Genomic DNA, 22,321 nt, shown 5'->3' on the forward strand with positions numbered 1-22,321 from the left:
TCCTCTTACCAGACAGTGCTGACCTCAAGTAATTGACTGCTCCATAATTTAGCTCCGCAGACGAATGATGAGGTTAGCTGTCTAGCAGCTCCTGCAGCTGTGAGTGTTACATTGTGTGCACCGATAATCCCAATAGGGAGCTGATTGTTAGCGAGGGTGAACACTTTCATACCCAGTAATTTTACTTCGTAGGCCAGGCCCAGGACAATTTGTGGCACTCGCTCCTGAGTCAGAAGGTGGGGATTCAAGTCCTGGCTTTTGGGTGCATTGTTCAGGCTGATCAATGCTGTGTTGCTGGCGGTCTGTCTTCAGGGCTGCAATGTTATGCACGGCCCTCGCCGTCCTTGCAGGTGCATCTGACATCTATACGGTATACGAGCAGAATTCGACCATTCAGTCCAAAGATTATGCTTCGCCATTCTACCATTGCTGATTTTATTTTCAACGCTGTTCTCCCGCCTTCTCCACTGCCAGCTTATACTCCCCCCACCCAAATTCTTGTTCTGGCTTCCGCCCCCTTCCTTTCCAGTCCGGATGAAGGGTCTCAGCCTGAAACGTTCACCATTTATTCCTCTACACAGACGTTGCCCGACCTGCTGAGTTCCTTCAACATTCCCTGTGTGTTTCTCAACATTTCTAGCATCTGCAGAATCTCTTGCGTTTATGTCCCAGTATGGCGCTTGGTCTAAAGGTGGAGGTGTCCCCTTGGACTCTCAGTCCTCCTTCCTCCAGCTGGTAGGGGCATTGAGATTGGAAGAAAATTTAGTAGCACTTTCAAGGAGCCAGAAGAGACTTGATGGGCTGAAATGGCCTTGTCCTATGCTCTTTGTGTAACAGGGATCAACATGAAACTAACCTGGGAAGGCCTTTCAAGCTGGAGGAAGGACTTGCAGTGTTTTTGTTCTCAGAGTTATCACTGGGATACTGACAGTATGAGATCAATATCACAATGCTGCAGCAGCAATGAGATGATGAGTCCATGAAACATCTGCGATTTTAATAAAGATGAAATGTGTTTGATGTGAGGACAGAAACATTGCTTAAGGCCCTGAACACTGTCTGTATCCTCCAAACTCATGGCAAGAAAGGGGTAGCCTCCAACCTGACAGTATGAACATCTATTTTTCTCACTTCCAGTAATTTCACTCTTCTCCCCTCTTTTCTCTTTTTCCATTCCCTTATTCTGGTTCTCCTCTCTCACCCCTTCTCCTCTGCCCAACAACTCTCTCTGGTTGCCCTCCTCCTTCCCTTTCATCCATGGTCCACTGGCCTCTCCTATCACATTCCTTCTTCTTCAGCTCTTTATCTCTTCCACTTATCCCCTCCCAGCTTCTTACTTCATTACCCAGTTCCCCCTCCCTCTCACCTTCCCCCTCACCTAATCTCACCTATCACCTGCCAGCTTGTACCTCCTTCTTCTCTTCTTCTCCGTCTTGTTTTACGGCGGTTGGCACCCAGCTTAATGGTGCATTACCGCCACCTTCTGCTCCGGAGTGTGCAATAGACTCACATTCCAAATTCCTTCACCCAATCACACACACACACACCCTAACCTACACTTTATCCTCCCATCTTTGGCTATCCTAGTACCCTATTCTTGCTGATTTGTCATATCCTATAAAAAAAACCTGTACCCCTCAAGAAAGCTAAAAATACCCTGACCTGTGCTCTCTCACCCATGCCCAGCAACCCTTTTAATGTGAATTCCTGCACCCCCAATTCCCTTAGGTTGATTATCATCATCTCTCTCTGTATCCCATACTTCCTGCAACTCAGAACTACATGTTCTACTGACTCCTCTTCCTGACATTCCTCACACAATCCTGTCTGGTGTTTCCCTATCATTTTCAATGTTGTGTTTAATGCACAGTGCCCCAGCCTTAACCTAGTCCACACAATTTCCTCTCTTCTGAATCCAAGCTTGTACTCCTTCCCCACCTCCCCCCGCCACACCTTCTTATTCTTTTCAGTCCTCATGAAGGGTCTCAGCCCAAAACATTGACTGCTTATTCCCCTCCACAGATGCAGTCTGACCCGCTGGGCTCCTCCAGCATTGTGTTTGTTGCTCAAGATTTCTGGCATCTGCACAATATCTTGTGTTCAGTCTGTAGATAACTTGCCGCTTAGTAGAACTATACTGAGAGATGAGCAGCTTCAGCTTCGCGTATAGAATATTCCCATTAAATCTCCTGCTAACCTTCACTGTTGTAGCTTCTTCCTACAACACTGAAGGTTAAGGGGAAATTTAATACGGCTGTTCAATATTTTGACAGGTGTTTAAAGTGCCTCTCCCACCACCCTGGCAGCACATTCTATACACCTACCAATCTGTGTCAAAACCTACCTGAGTAACTTTCTTTACAATAACTCTCAGATCAATTATCCAAACAAATTATCTGATCACTGCTGCACATTTTTCTATGAGAGCTTGTCATTAGCAAACTGGCTGCAACGTTTCTTGACGTTATAACTGTGAATGCTTTCGAACATTGGTACTGGAACTTTAATCATAATTGGAGTTTGTGAATTAAAGGAGGGGTTAACTCCATGAATTTGTTCTCTTATTCAATTAGATCTGAGACATTAATCTATGACATTAACAATCCTTGCCTCATATCTTTTAATGTCATGTCTGTTCACACATCCTGCCTTTTGTAAGCTACTCAGGAAGGTCCTTTGATGTCAGAGGCATTGGAAAGCTGTGAAAATGCACACTGTGCTTCAAAACATTTCCTTGGCAGAGATTCACAGAATCACTGCCCTTTAAAATGGTGCAGCCTGTGGTTTTGCATTGCCTTGCCTTGCAGTTAGAGGCCGCAGTAACTGTAGCGTACTTACGCTTCCACCTCCTGGAAAAGCTGGAGTTTGTCTGGGAAGATCTCGGATAACAGGACGTTGACGTACGGCAGGTTGAGACCCTGAAGCTGTGTCTCCAAGTGCTGAAAAATAAGGACAGAATGACAGTAAGGCAAAAGAGGCGGTAAATATCTATTTGAGTCTTGAAGAAGGATCTCAGCCCAAAACGTCGACTGTTTATTCATTTCCATAGATGCTTCCTGGCCTGCTGAGTTCCTTTAGCGTTTTGTATGTGTTGCTTTGGCAGAATCTCTCATGTTTAAAATGGTGCAGTAGGGGCAGTACGATAGCACAGGGGGCAGCATGGTGGTGTAATAGCTAGTGTAATGCTTTACAGCGCCAGCTGTACGATCGGGGATTGGATCCCACCGCTGTCTCTAAAGAGTTTGTAGGTTCTCCCCATCACCACGTGGGTTTCCTCCAGGTACTGCGTTTCCTCCCACACTCCAAAGACACACTGGCTAGGGTTAGGGAGCTTGATCATGTTATATTGGCTGCAGGAAGCATAGCGCCTCTTGCGCGCTCAATCCTCACTGATTTGATTTGATGCAAGTGAGACACTTCATGGTATGTTCTGATGTCTCAGAGATTGTCTGCCTGGCGTCAGTGGTCGCACAACCAGGACTTGTGATATGCACCGGCTGCTCGTACGACCATCCACCACCTGCTACCGTGGCTTCCCGTGACCCTGATCAGGGGGCTAAGCAGGTGCTACACCTTGCCCAAGGGTGAGCTGCAGGCTAGTGGAGGGAAGGAGTGCCTTTGTTAGAGACATATCTCCACCCCACCACCCAGCAGGAACAATAACAATATGTAAAATACATTTGGACAGGTACAAGGCGATGAGAGGCTTATTTAGAGACACAGCATGATAACAGGACCTTCTATTTCAAAGAACCCACACTACCCAATTACACCCATGTCTTTGAGATGTACTCACTCGTACATCTTAGAATGTGGGAGGAAACCTCAGCACCTGGAGGAAATCCACGCAGTCATGGGGAGAACGTACAGACAACTTACTGACAGTGGAGGGAATCAAACCAGGATCACTGGCGCTGTAATAGCATTACCCTGACCGCTATACGCACCACCCCTTTAGAGGAACCTTTAGGTCTTTATTCTTTGGAGCGTAGAAGGTTGAGGGGGGACTTGATAGAGGTATTTTAAATTATGAGGGGGATAGATAGAGTTGACGTGGATAGGCTTTTTCCATTGAGAGTGGGGGAGATTCGAACAAGAGGACATGAGATGAGAGTTAAAGGGCAAAAGTTTAGGGGTAACACGAGGAAGAACTTATTTACTCAGAGAGTGGTAGCTGTGTGGAACGAGCTTCCAGCAGAAGTGGTTGAGGCAGGTTCGATGTTGTCGTTTAAAGTTAAACTGGACAGCTATATGGACAGGAAAAGAATGGAGGGTTATGGGCTGAGTGCACGTCGGTGGGACTAGGTGAGAGTAAGAGTTCAGCACGGACTAGAAGGGCCAAGATGGCCTGTTTCCATGCTGTAATTGTTATATGGTTATATGGAACGTGGATCGTATGCAGGCAAATGGGGCTGGCTTAGATGGGCAATGTGGTCAGGATGGATGAGTTGGGCCGAAGGGCCTGTCTCTGTGTCCTATTACTCAGTGGTGGTATGAAGTGTTGTTATTCAGGAGTGGCTGTGCTTTGGTGCACTAGTCCAGTGATGTTGCACTGTTCAAGGTACCATTGTTCTGATGTTCTATTTCCAGGTCAACGTAAACTAGTAAAGAGTGTTAGTTAGTGGAACAGAACAGAACAGTACAGTACAGTACAGCACAGCACAGCACAGGAACAGGTCCTCCGGCCTGCAATGTTGTACCAAACTAATTAAACTAACAATTAAATGCCTAAATACGCCCAAAATGGCAGCAGGGTAGCATAGTGATTAGCGCATCGCTGTACAACGCCAACGGTCACTGTTCTGGGTTCAGCTCCGGCGCGGGCTAAAACAAGTTTGTATGTTCTCCCCGTGAACACATGGGTTTCCTCCAGAGCTCTGATTTCCTCCTATATTCCAAAGCCACATGGTTAGGGTTAGGATTAGTAAGAAGTGGGCATGCTGCGTTGGTGCTGGAAGCATGGCGACACTTGTGGGTACATCCTTGGTCTGTGTTGGTCGTTAAGACAAAAACGGTGCATTTCACTGTATGTTTTAATAAATGTGCGACAAATAAAGCTAATCTTTCCTTCTTTTATTTGTAAATAAACGAATCCCTTCTGCTTAAAACATTCCCTGCATATTCATGTACCTATCGAAGAGCCTTTTAAACACCTCTATGGTTTCAACCTCCACCATCATCCTTGGCAGGGCATTCCAAACACCCACCGCTCCCTGTGCCCCACACATCTCCTTTGAACTTACCCCCTCTCACCTCCCGTTTTAGACATTTCAGCCCTGGGAAAACAATACCAGCTGTCTATCTATGCCTCTCACAATCTAATAAACTTCTATCAGGTCTCCATCCAGCCTCTGCTGCTTCAAAAAAAAAACAACCCAACTTTGTCCAACCTCTCCCTGTAAATGTTTAGAATTACTCCAATATTCTGACTGTAACTTACCCCGAAAGAGATGGTGAACTCATTATAACATTGCTGTCTGGTGCTGTCTGTCTTTGTTTGCATTGTAATAGTGACTACACTTAAAAATTAATTGACTGTAAAATCCTTGGGTGACCCTGAAGTTACCAAAGCTGTTGTACTGTATATACACTAGGCACGAGTTCAATCTTAATCCCAATCTTACTTCCCATCATGTTTACTTTATTTATTGAGTCAGTGTTATTCTAAGCCAAGCAATAATATCCCTGGTGACACGGTGTAGTTTCTGGTGTTATTATTCAATACTTCACGGAGAGCGAGTGCAGAGGAGATTTAACGGGATGCCGCCTAGATTACAGAGCATGTCTTGTGAGGAAAGGTTGCGTGAGCTAGGTCTTTTATCTTTGGAGTGAAGGAGGATGAGAGGGGACTTGGTAGAGGTATAAAAGATGATGTGGAATAGATAGACTGGACAGCCAGAGACTTTTTCCAACAGCAGAAATGGTTAATACAATAGCACATAATTTTAAGGTGATTGGAGGAGAGTATAGTGGGGATGTCAGACGTAAGTATTTTTACACAGAGTGATGGGTGCATGAATCGCACTGCCAGGCGTGGTGATAGAGGCTGATACGTTAGGGACATTTAAGAGACTCTTAGATAGGCACATGGATGAAAGGGAAATAGAGAGTTATGCAGGAGGGAGGGGTTAAATTGAACTTGGAGTAATCTGGCATAGCATTTATTTATATCTGCATTTACTCAGTTTGGTGTTTATTGATCTGGTTTACAGTTACTGTTCTATAGCTTTGCTAAGTATGCCACAGGAAAAAGGATCTCAGGGTTGTATGTGGTGACATGTATGCTTTTGACAAGGTCCCACACAGGGGATTAGTGTGCAAACTTAAAGCACACGGTATTGGGGGTAAGGTTTTGATGTGGATAGAGAATTGGTTAGCAGACAGGAAGCAAAGAGTGGGAATAAACGGGACCTTTTCAGAATGGCAGGCAGTGACTAGTGGGGTACCGCAAGGCTCAGTGCTGGGACCCCAGTTGTTTACAATATATATTAATGACTTGGATGAGGGAATTAAATGCAGCATCTCCAAGTTTGCGGATGACATGAAGCTGGGCGGCAGTGTTAGCTGTGAGGAGGATGCTAAGAGGATGCAGGGTGACTTGGATAGGTTGGGTGAGTGGGCAAATTCATGGCAGATGCAATTTAATGTGGATAAATGTGAAGTTATCCACTTTGGTGGCAAAAATAGGAAAACAGATTATTATCTGAATGGTGGCTGATTAGGAAAAGGGGAGGTGCAACGAGACCTGGGTGTCATTATACACCAGTCATTGAAAGTGGGCATGCAGGTACAGCAGGCGGTGAAAAAAGCGAATGGTATGCTGGCATTTATAGCGAGAGGATTCGAGTACAGGAGCAGGGAGGTACTACTGCAGTTGTACAAGGCCTTGGTGAGACCACACCTGGAGTATTGTGTGCAGTTTTGGTCCCCTAATCTGAGGAAAGACATCCTTGCCATAGAGGGAGTACAAAAGAAGGTTCACCAGATTGATTCCTGGGATGGCAGGAATTTCATATGAAGAAAGACTGGATGAACTGGGCTTGTACTCGTTGGAATTTAGAAGATTGAGGGGGGATCTGATTGAAATGTATAAAATCCTAAAGGGATTGGACAGGCTAGATGCAGGAAGATTGTTCCCGATGTTGGGGAAGTCCAGAACGAGGGGTCACAGTTTGAGGATAAAGGGGAAGCCTTTTAGGACCGAGATTAGGAAAAACTTCTTCTCACAGAGAGTGGTGAATCTGTGGAATTCTCTGCCACAGGAAACAGTTGAGGCCAGTTCATTGGCTATATTTAAGAGGGAGTTAGATATGGCCCTGTGGCTACGGGGATCAGGGGGTATGGAGGGAAGGCTGGTGCAGGGTTCTGAGTTGGATGATCAGCCATGATCATAATAAATGGCGGTGCAGGTTCGAAGGGCCGAATGGCCTACTCCTGCACCTATTTTCTATGTTTCTATGTATGTACTCTGATAATAAATATTATTTTGAACTTTGAACACTTCAGAATCAGAATCAGGTTTAGTATCACTGGCGAATGTCACGAAATTTGTTGTCTTAAGGCAGGAATATACATTGCAATACATATTAAAAAACTGTACATTGCAATAAGAAATATGTAACATTAAATTAGTTGAAAAAGAGAGCAAAAAAAGAAAAAAAATAGTGAGGTAGCATTACATGGGTTCATTGTCCATTCAGAAATCGGACGGTGGAGGGAGAGAAGCAGTTGCTAAAACATTAAGTGTGTGCCTTCAGGCTCCTGTTCCTCCTCCCTAATGGTAGCAACGAGAAGAGGCAGGTCCTGGTCGATGAGGATCCTTAACGATGGATGCCACCTTCCAGAAAAATCGGCTTTTCAAGATGTCCTCTATGCTGGAGAGGCCTGCCCACCATGGTGCTGGCTGAGTTTGCAACTTTTCTGCAGCTTTTCCGATGCTGTGCAGTGGCCCACTTCATATCAATTTGTGAGTGTTTTTGGTGACATACCAAGTCTCCTCAAACTCCTAATGAAACACAGTCACTGTCACGCCTTTGTAATTGCTTCAATATGTTTGGCCTAGGATGGATCTTCAGAGTCGTTGACACCCAGGAACTTGAAAGTGCCCACCCCTTCCACTGCTGATCCCTCGACGCAGACCGGATTGTGTTCCCTTGAGTTCCCCTTCCTGAAGTCCACAGTCTATTCCTTGGTCACACTGACGTTGAGTGCAAGGTTGTTGGTGCAACACCACCCAACCAGCTGATCTACCTCACTCCTGTACATCTCCTCATCACCATCTGAAATTCTGCCAACCATAGTTGTGTCATTGGCAAATCTATAGATGCTGTTTGACCTGTGCCTAGCCAGAGAGAGCAGAGCACTGGGCTAACCCAGTGTAGATTGTCAGTGAGGAGAAGATGTTATTTCCAATCTGCACTGACTGTGTCTCCCAATATGGAACTCAAAGATCCAGCAGCAGAGGGAGATATGGAGGTCCAAGTTTGGGAGCTTGCTGATTAATACTGAGGGTATGATGGTGTTGAATGCTGAACAGTAATCAATAACTAGCCATCTTGTCAAATCCAGAAATGACCCTAAGCACAGCTCTTACTTGAGGTTCATTAGAACTAGAGGTCATAGGTTAAGGGTGAAAGGTGAAATATTTACTCTCCAGCCAGAAAAGAATTACAATAAATTTGCCAGGACTTGATGACCCGAGTGATAGGGAAAGGTTGAACAGGTTTGGACTTTATTCCCGGGGTGTAGGAGAATGAGAGGAGATTTGATAGAGGTGTACAAAATTATGAGGGGTACAAATAGGGTAAATGAAAGCAGGCTTTTTCCACTGAGGTTGGGTGAGGCTAGAACTAGAAGTCATAGGTTAAGAGTGAAAGGTGATATATTGAAGGGGAACCTGACGGGCAACTTCTTCACTTCGAGGATGGTGAGAGTGTGGAACATGCTGCCAGTGGAAGTGGTGGACGCATAATCGTTTCAACATTTATGAGAGGTTTGGATAAGTGTGTGGATGGGAGGGATATGGAGAGCTGTTGTCCTGGTAATGGGACTAGACAGAATAATGCAGAGTAGATGGGACAAAGGGCCTACATCTGTGCTGTGGTGTTCTGTGACTCTATGACTCATATGAGGATGTGAATATATCCAAGGAGAGTGGGAAAGAGTGCAGACGGAATGGTGGGAGGGATGCACAGACGTTGTAAAGGCACAAGCCAAATGAGGCGAAATAAATTAGGAAGTAAATGGAAACAAGACACGGGATAGCATCCGCTCTATTGAAACTGACAGCTAATCGTCAGTCATCTATTTGCACTGAGCAGTTTCAATTAAGCCTTGTCTCCCATACCGTATCCAGGTCAGTAAACAACAGTCTGTGCTTTATTGTTAATTTTATTTTATTTTTTAATTAGATAAAGGGCAATAAAGAGACACCTTCACAAAGAAAAAATACAGATTTGTGTGACATTACAAGCAGATGCTTCAGCTGTTTACTTTCCCAATTTATGTGTGTGATTTACACATTTAAAAACAAAACATCCAGCGATGGTTCTCTTTGTGGGATTACGCTGAATTTTACAATACAGGAACAGGCCATTCAGCCCATTAGGTATTTCTGTTCTAGAAATACATCATCTAACTCTTAACTGATATCAGGCTGTTGGTACTTCTGCACAGAGTACTGTGAGCAGTTTGGGGTTCTTGATCAAAGAAAGGATGTGCTGGCTTTTAAGAGAGTCCAGAGATTCATCAGAATTATTCTGGGAATGAAAGGGTTAATGTATGAGGAGTGTTTGATGGCTCTGGGCCTGTATCACTAGAGTTTAAAGGAATGAGAGGGCGTCTCATTGAAACCTACTGAATACTGGAAGGACTAGATAGAGTGGACATGGAGAAGATGTTTCAATTGGTGGGGGAGTCTAGGAGCAGAGGGCACAGCCTCAGAATAGAGGGGTGCCCTTTAGAACAGTGATCAGGAGGAATTTCTTTAGCCAGTGGGTGGTGAACCTGAGGAATTCATTGTCACAGATGGCTGTAGAGAGCAAATCATTGAGCATATTCAAAGTGGAGGTTGATAGGTTCTTGATCAGTAAAGGTATCTAAGGTTTTCAGAAGAAGGCAGAAGAATGGGTTTGAGAGAGATAGTAAATCAGCCATGAGTGAACGGCGGAGCAGAATGGACGGGCCGAATGGATTAATTCTACTCCTATATCTTGTGTACTTATGGTGTAGTCTCCCCTGTGAGTTTATCTTACCTTAGAGTATATTAGTTTCACAGAGAAGGGAGCTGTTGGATGCTAGTGCGACACATCAACGGCCCTTGTGGACCTGCTATGTGAAGACACGCATGTTCCTTTACTGAGAGCGAATTATAGGAAGCTCCATGAAAACGGTGAGGGAAATTAGAGACAGTGGTGGAGCTGAACCCAGGTCACTGGCACTGTAATAGCGTTACACTCACTGCTACACAACCAGTGCTGTGAAGTTCAAGCAGTTGCACACTCTGGATCAGGGGCGCACTGTCACTGGGATAGGTCTGGGACATGGCAATACTGAGCATCCCAACACATCCACTTTTTATCAGGAATACCGGACTGCAGTGGGAATGCTGGGAGATTTTCCCTCCCTCATCCTTCCTTTCCCACTTTTTCCAACATATAGTATTAATTATAAACTGCTTGTGTGTACTTGCTGTGCCATTGTAGCTCATGAGTTTCCAATGATGACTATCCAGTCAGTGGCCACTTCATTAGGTACCTCCTGTATCTAGTAAAGTGGCCACTGAGTGTATGTTCATGGTCTACTGCTGCTGTAGCCCATCCACTTCAAGGTTCAATATGTTGTGCATTCAGAGATGCTCTTCTGCACATCACTCTGGTTACTTGAGCTACTGTCACCTTCCTGTCAGCTCAGACCAGTCTGGCCATTCTCCTTCGACCTCTCTCATTAACAGAATGTTCCCACCCACGGAACTGCCGCTCACTGCATCTTTTTTGTTTCTCGCACCATTCTCTGTAAACTCTTAGAGACTGTTGTGTGTGAAAACCCCAGGAAATCAGTCGTTTCTGAGATACTCAAACCACCCTGTCTGGCACCAACAATTATTTCACGGTTAAAGAATATAATAGAAGAGATCACATTTCTTCTCCAAAGTAACTTAGATTATATTTCTTCTCCATTCTGATGTTTGGTCTGAAAAACAAATGAAACTCTTGACCACGTCTGCATCCTTTTATGCATTGAGTTGCTACCACATGATTGGCTGATTCGATACTGGATTAACGAATAGATGTACAGGTGTACCTAATATAGTGATCACTGAGTGTATATTGAGACATATCCTACTGACGATACAGCACTTTGTGACAATTTTTCTCCCTCTGCTTGCAAACGAAATATGCAGATTGTTGGTGAACTATCAAGGTTCATCAAAGTTTGGTGTGCCTTCTACTATCCTTACCGCAACATGGAGTTTGTTAGAGGAAGGCTCTACAATGGGTAGTCAAAACCACCAACACATCACTGGCACTAGGGTACCCGCCATTACGGACATATATACAGAAACAGTGCCAGAAACAGACCAGCAATATCATGAAGGATCCCACCTTCCCTGCTCATGGACTGTTTAACCCACTCCCATCAGGTAGGAGGCTATGTAGTGTCCACACCAGGACCACCAGACTCAAAAAACAATTACTTTCCCCAAGCAGTCAAGCTAATCAATACCTCCACCCACTAACCCACCCCTCCACACCCTCAACCACCACTACTTTATCATTTCCTGTCAGAGTCACCTTATGTACAGACACTCCTCTGCCCAGTGTCACTTTATGGACGTTTAATCATGCAAACATGCATGTATATTTATTGTGCACCTTCTTATTATTGTGTTCTTTATCTTATTGTCTATTTTTTGTGCTGCTTCAGATCTGGAGTAACAGTTATTTTGTTCACCTTTACACTTGTGTACTGGAGATGACATTAAACAATCTTGTCTAATGTTGGCAATCAATCGCTAATCAATTAGCAATGCCTTGCAAAATTAATAGTAATTAACCTATTGATTGGGTGTCAGATGTGTTGCCTTTAGGTAACTATTTCTCTTTTTAATCATAGTGAGATGAATCTTCAGAGTTTTTAGATGTGAGCTCACTGGGTGTTGCCTGGAGTCAGAGAACAGTCTACGTCCGTGGGAAGGTGGGAGTGAGGAAAGGGGCTTCTTTTGCTGTTGTTGTTTTGTTGCTTGTTGTGTTCTGTGTTGTTCAGCTGAGCATTGTGGGCACGCTATGTCGACGCCGGAATGTGTGGAAACACTTGCAGGCTGCCCCAAGCACATCCCGGGGCTGTGTTGGTTGCTACCGCAAAAGGTACATTTCACTGTATATTTTGATAAATAAATCTGAAGCTGACAGCTTGGGGCATCTGCTGAGTAAGGATGGGGGACAGGCAAAAGGCAGGACTCGCAGCAAAGGGTCCAAATTCTATAATTCTAGAGATGTAACATGGAGAGCATCCTGACTGGTTGCATCACTGCCTCGAATGGAGGCTCCAATGCACAGGATTGGGAAAAGCTGCAGAGAGTTAGAAACTCACCAGCTCCATCATGTGCACTACGCACCCCCTGGGCCATCCTGTCCCACATATTCCTCAGGTACTTTGCTTTCACTATCACATGTATATCTTTAGGGTGCAGCTGGTGAATTTCAACCATTTCCTCGAGTTTACGCCAGAATTCTGAATTCCCACAGGCGACTTTAAGTGAGGGCAACTCGGACAAAATGTTCTGTTTCTCCCCGGGGGTGAAGGGCTTATGAATAGTCGTAATCAAGGTCAAGGGCTGGCTCGGATCGTCAAGGTTCTCAACCTGACATTGCCTGACCTCAGTAGGTGCCATTCTGGTAGATCTATCTGGGTAAAACCTCTCCCTGAGATACCTCCATACTAATTCCCACACTACGCAAAATATCATGGACGGGTAGCAGTTAAACAGTACAAACTTAAAACCGCAGAGTATGTATTCCACGACCTGCCACTTTTGAGTACCCAAACTCATGATGCCTACACCCAGTGACCCTTTACTAGGTCTACCTGTACACCTGCTCGTTAATGGAAATACTGTATCTAAAGATCCAACCATTTGGCAGCAACTCAGTGCATAAAAGCATGCAGTCATTGTCATGAGGTTTAGTTGTTGTTCAGGCCAAACATCAGGATGGGGAAGAAACATGATCCAAGTGACTTTGACTGTAGAGTGATTGTTGGTGACAGACGGTGGTTTGAGCATCTCAGAAACTCCTAATCTCCTGGGATTTTCACGCACAACAGTATAGAGTTTACAGAAAATAGTGCGCAAAGCACTAAGACATCCAGTGAGTGGCAGGTCTGTGGGCGAAAGTGCCTTATTAATGAGAGAAGTCAGAGGAGAACGGCCAGACTGGTTCAAGCTGACAGGAAGACAACAGTGACTCAAATAACCACATGTTACAACAGTGATGTGCAGAAGAGCATCTCTGAATGCACAACATGTTGAACCTTGAAGAAGTTGGGCTACTGCACCAGAAGACCATGAACGTATACTGAGTGGCCACTTTATGAGGCACAGGGAGTACCTAATAAAGTGGCCACTGAATGTATTCTAACCGCTGGCTGCATGCAATAGAGTACACACAAAATCAACTTTCCCCGTCAGATGGAATGACAGAGGCCTAATGGGTTTGGCTGCCGACACAGAATATTAAAACAAATCCAACACAATTCAGTGGAAATGTTGTAAACTCCTCGAGGCTAATCCCAGGAGCTTAGGCAGTTCAAACTCTAATGACATTCACCACGAATGTAATGTGTCATGAATCCATAAGCAGCAAACAAGTTGTTGTTTCACCTTTTCATTTCAGGCAACATCTTTCCAGGGGACTTTTCCAGCGCTTGCCTGCTAATTGATTTGTGGCAAGTGTAATGCAGAGAAAATACACCTGCTGCCTGGAGCGACTGAGACCCTGCAGGTGACGGATGGTCTATTGGCTGCGTCTGCAACGTGCTTCACAGCTAAAGCAACCGCAATCTCCACAAATGAACCAATCTCCATGTCACAGGTAGCAGGTTCTAGAGCCACATGGCCAAATGTTGCTGAACTTTCCTGTGGACGCTCAATAGCTGGTGCCAAATATCAGTGTGTTATTGAGTCACAGAGTCATACTGTACGGAAATGGGCCATTCAGCCCAACTGAGCCATGCTGGCTAATATTCCCGTTTAAGCTAGTCCCATTTGCCCACCTGTAACATAGTACAGTAACAGCACAGTGCTGTCCTGTTGAGGGTCTTGGCCAGAAATATTGACTGTTTACTATTTTTCATAGATGCTGCCTGGCCTGCTGAGTTCCTCCAGCTGTGTTGCACAGCACAGTACTGACCCTTCAGCCCATGATGTTGTGTCAACTTTTAACTTTCTCTTAGCCTTTCCTCCCACATGGACCTCCATTTTTCTTTCATCCATGTGCTTATCTAAGAGGTTCTAAAATGGTCCCCCACCATCACCATTCCATGCACCCACCATTCTCTGATGTCTCCCTGTGATGTTCCCCCAATCCTTTCCTCCAGTCATCTCAAAATTTTGACCCCTCACATTAGCCATTTCCACCCTAGAGAAAGGTCACTGACTGTCTGCTCAATTTCTGCCTCTTATCACCTTGTACACTTCCATCAACTCATCTCTCATCCTCATTCACTCGAAAGAAAAAAACGCAAGCTCCCTCAAACTATACTCATGAAACATGCTCTCTAATCCAGGTGACATCCTGGCAAATCTCTTCTGCACCCTCTCTAAATCTTCAAAGTTCAAAGTAAGTTTGTTATCAAAGTATGGCATTTAGAGAATAGCAGGCGAACCCTCTGCTGCAAACTGCCCAACGTTTAGCCCTACAGCAACGTCATGAAAGCAGACCAACGGGTACAGTGGGGATTTCCGGGACCAGTGGGTACCACAGGTCTCAAGAGAGTTCTGAATACCTAAGACCTGGTTAAAATTTGAAACGGTAAATAGTGTGTATAATGAAGTACCGTTAACGTGATACTATAATCATTGAATAAACTATCTTTGGAAAAGAAATGAGAAGACGAGGAAAGCTAAAAAGGGAATAAAAAACACAGCAGTAAGTGAAACTTACAGAAGGTGAAAATGAGTGGAGGGAGGAGAAAGAAAAGGAAATGTATGGAGTTAAGAGATACTGTCAGGAGAGAGTGAATGTAGGGAAGAGGAAGAATAAGGAAGACGGAAGGAGGTCACAAAGAAGGTGGGGAGAGGGGATGAGAAAAGGGAGAGAGTGTTAGCATGGAGCAGTTGGGCTGAAGGGCCTGTTTCTCTGTTGTATAACTCTATGACTAGAAATGAGCAAGGGAACAGCAGGTTAAATTAGACAGAGAGATAGTCAACACCAAGGATTAAAGAACCTGAGTAAACAGCTATATTCTACACACAAAATAATATACATATTATTATAATAATAGATAATATATAACACTGTGAATAACATATATAGTACACTATATACACGGACAGTGTTTGTACAGTACTGTGCACATATATATAGCTAGGGTGCCTAAGGCTTTTACATATCACTGTAGTCATTTTATGTATTGCACTGTACTGCTGGCACAAAAAAAACAAATTTTGTGACATCTGTGAGCGATGATAAACTTGATTCTGATATGGGTCTCTATTGTGGACTGACAGTGGGAAGGGGAATCATGGTTGGGAAAAGGGGAAGGGAGAGGGGAGGGAACAGGAAGCACCAGAGAGACATTCTGTAATGATCAATAAACCAAGTGTTTGGAATCAAGTAACTTTGCCTGGTGTCTCAGGGCTAGGTGTGTCTGCATCTGCACCACCCACCCCTGGCCCGGCACTCCTTCTCTGCCACCTGTCCCACACCCCTCCCGTGATATTCTACCCTCGCCATTCCCAATATCTTTTGCTCCCAGCAGATTTATAAATTATATATATATATATATATACTGTATGTGCTCAGACTTTTGCACAGTATTTTAAGCATATGTACAGTATATATGCAAGAGCTTTGTAGATTCTTTCAATGGGTTTATTTTAAAAGTAAAAACTACAAGCCAAAAGAAGCATAGCTGATATAATATTAGAACATATCCTGTATTAACGCATAAACAAATGCCTTGTGAAAGCTAGATACCTTTAGCCTGGAAAGAAAAGTTTCTATTTGAAGCCAAGTAAAGCATCTGTTCAAATCAAAGCAGATCTCTAACCTAAACTAATTTAAATCCTTATTAAAATTATGCTAATGGTTAGCAGACTTGAACACAGACATACAGAAGCACACAGACATAAACCAGACAAACAGAAAAACACAGCCCCCATCTGCACAATGCCTGATCTGGAAAGGGTGGGCAGCTTCAAGTTCCTGACTGTCAACATCTCTGAAGATCTACCCTGAGCCCAACACATCGATGCAATTACAAAGAAGGCATGACAGCAGCTATCACAAACAAGAGAAAATCCGCAGATGCTGGAAATCTTGAGCAACACACACAAAATACTGGAGGAACTCAGCAGGCCAGGCATCATCTGTGGAAAAAAAGTACAGTCAACGTTTCGGGCTGAGACCCTTCGGCAGTGACCTGCATGATAGCAGCTATACTTTGTTGTGAGTTTGAGGAGATTTAGTATGTCTCCAAAAGCTCTAGCAAATTTCTACAGGCGTACTATGGAGAGCATTCCAACTAGTTGCATCACTGTCTGGTATGGAGGTTCCAATGCACAGGATCAAAGAAAGCTACAGAGGATTGTAAACTCAGCCAGCCCTATCATGGGCACCAGCATCCCCACCACTGAGGACATCTACAAAAGCCGATGCCTCAAGAAGGTGACATCCTTCATGAAGGATGCTCACCACCCAGGACCTGTGCCCTTCTCATTGCTACCATCAGGGACAAGGTACAGGAGCCTGAAAACACACACTCAATGGTTTAGGTGCTGCTTCTTCCCCTCTGCCATCAGATTTCTGAACGGTCCATGAACTGTGAACGTTACCTTACTATTTTGCTCGCTTTTTGCACTGCTTATTACAGGGCATGAAAGGATTACGGGGAGAAGGCAGGAGGTTGGGGCTGAGACGGAAAATGGATCAGCCATAATGAAATGGCAGAGCAGACTTGATGGGCCAAATGGCCTAATTCTGCTCCTATACCTTATGGTCTTATGGTTCCACATTGTGTGTTTCCTGACTTTGAAAGATATTGCTGTCCTCTCACCTGTCCTATAATCCCACTCTGGATGTACCATGACTAGAAGTTGTTTAAGAGAGCATCATTTTAAGTTCAAGTTAATCATCATTCAACTGTACACATGTATACAGTCAAATGAAACAATGTTCTTCAGGGACCAAGGTGAAAAACATAATACATCGTACATAGTACATATATCTCATATAGCACATAAAATAATATCAACAGATAAACAGAAGTATTCTGTAGATATACAGTACTGTGCAAAAGACTTAGGCACATATATCCATCTACTAAATGTTTACCAATATTAACAAAGACTTAAGACTCACATATATTGCTGTTTCAAGGGCAAGTAAAGAGAGGATGGAGATGGATGTCTTTCCCACAGTTTGTTTCAAATCAAATCAAAATTAACCCACATAGGAAATTATATGAAAAACAGAAACAGCTTACAGCTGTTTGTGCAAAAGTCTTAGGCACCCTAGCTCTATACACACACACACACACACACATATAGCTAGGGTGCCTAAGACTTTTGCACAAACAGTGGTAAGCTGTTTTTCATATAAAACATATATGTGTATGTGTGTGTGTGTGTGTGTGTGTGTGTGTGTATGTGTGTGTGTGTGTGTGTGTGTGTGTGTGTGTGTGTGTGTGTGTGTGTGTATGTGTGTGTGTGTGTGTGTGTGTGTGTGTGTCTCTAAGACTTTTGCACAGTACTCTACAAGTTGATATAAAGTGCATACATGGCATATAGTTAAACATACAACAGTACAATGCTACTGGTGCTGTCATAAGTAATGTGTGCTGAGAGGTAGCAGCAGGGTGTTCAGAAGCCTCACAGCCTGAGGGACGGTGACTGGAGGACAGTATAGGTACCACAGGTTTAGTATCTACATTCAGAACCTATCCTATAAGTATAAGCAAGGTAGAGGTAGTGTTTTTTCACACAGAGAGCGGTGGGTGTGTGGAAAACCTTGCCAGTGGTGGTGGTAGAGGACAACACACCATAGGGGCACAAAGACAAGAAAATCTGCAGATGCTGGAAATCCAAAGCAACACCCACAAAATGCTGGAGGAACTCAGCAGGCTAGGCAGCATCTATGAGTAAACAGTCGGCATTTTGGACCAAGACCTTTCCTCAGGATTGGAAAGGAAGAAGAGAAGTCAGTGTAAGAAGGTGGGGGGAAGGGGAGGGGCATTATAGGAGCATTTAAGAAACCCTTAGAAAGGCACATGGAAGATAAAAGAATGGAGGGCTGTGCAGGAGGAAAGGGTTAAATTGATCTTAGAGTAGGTTAAAAGATCAGAACAACATCATGAGATGAAGGGCCTGCAGTGTTTTACGTTGCATGCTTAAGGTGGTTCACCTTCTCAAGGGGAATTAGTGATCTTCAATAAAGATTAGCCTTGTTAGTGATACCCAAACTCTTTTAAACGAAGGGTAAAATATATATGCATACACTTACAAACATATCACAATATCTGATATATAATTGTTATTTAAATGTGAGAATTGTCAGTATAAAATTGTCATGCTATAATTACCTTTGACGGCTCTGTTGGAGGTTATCACTTACATTATGAAACAAATGAAAGAACTTTGAAATATAGAAGAGAAAATAGAACACTTTATGATGGGGTTTATTGTCCCTAACAAATGCCTCTTTTTGTCTCAATATTACATTAGGTCTCTGTTTCTCTTGCCCATATCCAGCAAGATCAACAAACAAGAACAATCCATAAACAAAAGAGATTCTGAAGATGCTGGAAATCCAGATTAAGACACACAAGATGCTGGAGGAACTCAGCATCTATGGAGAGGAATAAACTGTCAACGTTTCAGGCCGAGATCCTTCATCAGGACTCCACTGAACAATGCATTCCTTTTCCCTCCCAGTCCTCCACCCCCATCTCAGCCCAAAATGGATTTATTCACTGATGAGGAGCTTGCTGAATACACACAAAATGCTGGAGGAATTCAGGCCAGGCAACTTCTATGGAGGGGAATAAACTGTTGGTGTTTCAGGGCTGAAATCTCGAATGTTTATTCCCCTCAGAGGATGCTGCCTGATCTGCTGAGTTCCTTCAGCATTTTATGTGTGTTGATCTGGATTTCCAGCATCTCTTGTGTTTAGGAGAATCATCTTTGCTAAGAGCACAATGAGAATTTGGATGCTGCTCCCTCTATATGAAGGTTATAAATGATAGAGACGCACCCAAAATGCTGGAGGAATTCAGCATCTATGGAGGGGAACAAGCAGTTGACGTTTTGGGCCCGGAACAACCGCTGTTTAGTTTCCTCCACTGTTGCTCCCTGACCTACTGAGTTCCTCCAGCATCTTGCGTATGTGCTGCTCAAAATTTCCAGCATCTTGCAGCATCTCTTGCATCTACAAGGAGCTGGCTCTCTTTAATTGGACAATCTCATGAGATGGGGCACTCAATGAAAATTTGGCCACATTGACAGGAAGTAAAATTTCTGCTGCTTCGGGAAAGCAGCCAAGATAATCAAGGACCCCTCCTACCCTCTCTGGACATTATCTCTTCTCCCTTCTCCCAATAGGCAGAAGATGGCAGGAACATTGACTTCTCAAACTTCCGCTAATGCCCCACCTCCCCCTTGTACCCCATCCGTTATTTAGTTATATACACACATTCTTTCTCTCTCTCTCCTTTTTCTCCCTCTGTCCCTCTGACTATACCCCTTGCCCATCCTCTGGGTTCCCCCCCTCCACTTTCCTTCTCCCTGGGCCTTCTGTCCCATGATCCTCTCATATCCCTTTTGCCAATTAACTGTCCAGCTCTTGGCTCCATCCCCCCCCGCCTCCTGTCTTCTCCTATCATTTTGGATCTCCCCCTCCCCCTCCCACTTTCAAATCTCTTACTACTCTTCCTTCAGTTAGTCCTGACGAAGGGTCTCGGCCTGAAACGTCGACTGTACCTCTTCCTACAGATGCTGCCTGGCCTGCTGCGTTCACCAGCAACTTTGATGTGTGTTGCTTGAACTTCCAGCATCTGCAGAATTCCTCGTGTTTGAGAAGATACAAAGCTTGAGAAAAAGGTCCTGAAGGATAGCTTCTACCCCACTGATATAAGGCTCTTCAATGGGCCTCTTATCATCTAAAGATGAACTCTTAATCTCTCAATTTACTTCGTTGTAGCCCCTGCACTTTGTTTGCCTAGCTGCTCTGCACTTTCTCTGCAACTGCACCTGCAGTCTCCTGTCTCTCCAGCAGATATGATGTCTAACCTGCAGGTGAGATGTTGAACAGTGCAACACTCCCTCACTACAACAGTGGGCATGACTTCTACATTCAAATCTCTATAGTTGTGGGAAAGGACATGATTCCAAGGTAAGACTACTACCCACTGAACTAGAGCTGAAGGGATTCAGTGTATTTGGGACCTGGAGAATTGAATGATTGGTGTGGAGTCACTGGGCTGCAGTGACTATTTCTCTGTTCTTTTTCACTAAGAAAAAAGATTAGCTTTATTTGACACAAATACATCAAAACTATGTGCTGCCCCCAGCACATGACACAAACAACACATTTCACTGTATGTTTCACTGTACATAATGACAAATAATGCTAATCTTTGAAACATACAGTGAAATGTAAACACAAGAAAGTCTGCAGATGCAGGAAATCCAAAGCACGCACACAGAATGCTGGAGGAACTCAGCAGGTCAGGCAGCATTTTGGAAATAAATAAACAATCAATGTTTCGGGCCGAGACCCTTCCTCAGGATTGGATAGATGCCAGAATAAAAAGGTGGGTGGGGGGTGGGGAAGGGGAGCAGGATAGCTGGAAATTGATAAGTGAAGCCAGTGGGGTGGCAGAGGTGAAGGGCTGGAAAGAGAAGAATCTGATAGGAGAGGACCACAGGAGAAAGGGAAGGAGGAGGGGATCCAGGGGGTGATAGGCAGGTGATAAGAGGTAAGAGGCCAGAGTGGGGAATAGAAGAAGAGGGGAGGGGTAAAGGAATTTTTTTTTACCAGAAGAACTCAATATCATGCCATCAGGTTGGAGGCTACCCAGATAGAATATAAGGTGTTTGTGTTACAAATACAGACCGAGGATGTGCTGGGGACAGCCACAAGTGTTGCCACGCATCCGGTGCCAATCAAATCAAATCAAATTCAAAATCAAGTTTAATTATCATTCAACCCTACATGAATACAGCTGAATGAAATAGTGTTCCTCTGGGGCCAAGGGACAAAACATACACAGCACATTCAAAATAGCGAGCAAAAACAAATAGTCACACAAAAAGACATATATATAATTCCTGGTGGTGCGCAGACGCATGCAATCCAGCCTGTCATTCCACCTATCGAACACTGGAGGGCAGCACCAATGTAGCGTGGCCTTTGGAATGTGGGAGGAAACCAGAGCACCTGGAGGAAACCCACACGATCATGGGGAGAAGGTAGAAAACTCAAGGACAGCGGAAGGAATTGAACTGGGTCACCGGAGCTAAAATAGATGTATCCTGCTGTGCCGCACTGTTCTCTTCTATGAGAAACTGCAGGACCTGATAACTTGGCAGGAAAGAAAATAATCAACATAAACATACGGCTAATCTAAAGTACTTGTAAATTCAACATGAAGTTAAAATAGTCAAAAAGGCTCTAATTATGCAGAGTTATGCATGATAATCATACTGCCTGACAGTCTCATACCTGTTAAATACGCACTCTGCAAGCCAACAGAAAGTGATTAATTACAGATCTAGCAAGGGTTTTTACAATAATGTAGTGTTTTACATTAACTGAAACAAGCAAGACGAGCTGCTTTTGTCTCTCACATCCTCCCTCCCCTCACCCAAACTTCCCAGGAGGATTAACTTCATCAGAAATTCTACAGGAATAGTCCGTTGGAGGGAATCTACACTCAGGGAAAGGAAGTGGCATTTCACGGAGTGTATAATGAAGCAGCAATGTCTGGAGATATTCCTGCTCCACACAAACCACTCCTGAGACTCTTCACTACCCCATGGTCCAATTCTATTTCTTCCTTCTTATCTGACTTCTCTTTACATAAAGGAATTCCTGTGGCAGAGAAT

The 22,321-nt window shown here is 44.1% G+C and overlaps 1 protein-coding gene across 2 annotated transcripts in view; it reads right to left on the reverse strand.

Moving 5' to 3' along the window:
* Positions 1–22,321, reverse strand: part of dph1 (diphthamide biosynthesis 1) — an 831,546-nt gene that overhangs the window by 102,459 nt on the left and 706,766 nt on the right. For both annotated transcript variants that reach the window (XM_063031915.1, XM_063031914.1), the window contains one exon: positions 2,839–2,939. In XM_063031915.1, coding sequence (XP_062887985.1) covers positions 2,839–2,939 — 101 coding nt within the window. The remainder of the gene's footprint in view (positions 1–2,838; positions 2,940–22,321) is intronic.

The sequence above is a fragment of the Mobula hypostoma genome, chromosome 23, assembly GCF_963921235.1.
Source record: "Mobula hypostoma chromosome 23, sMobHyp1.1, whole genome shotgun sequence".
NCBI lineage: Eukaryota > Metazoa > Chordata > Chondrichthyes > Myliobatiformes > Myliobatidae > Mobula > Mobula hypostoma.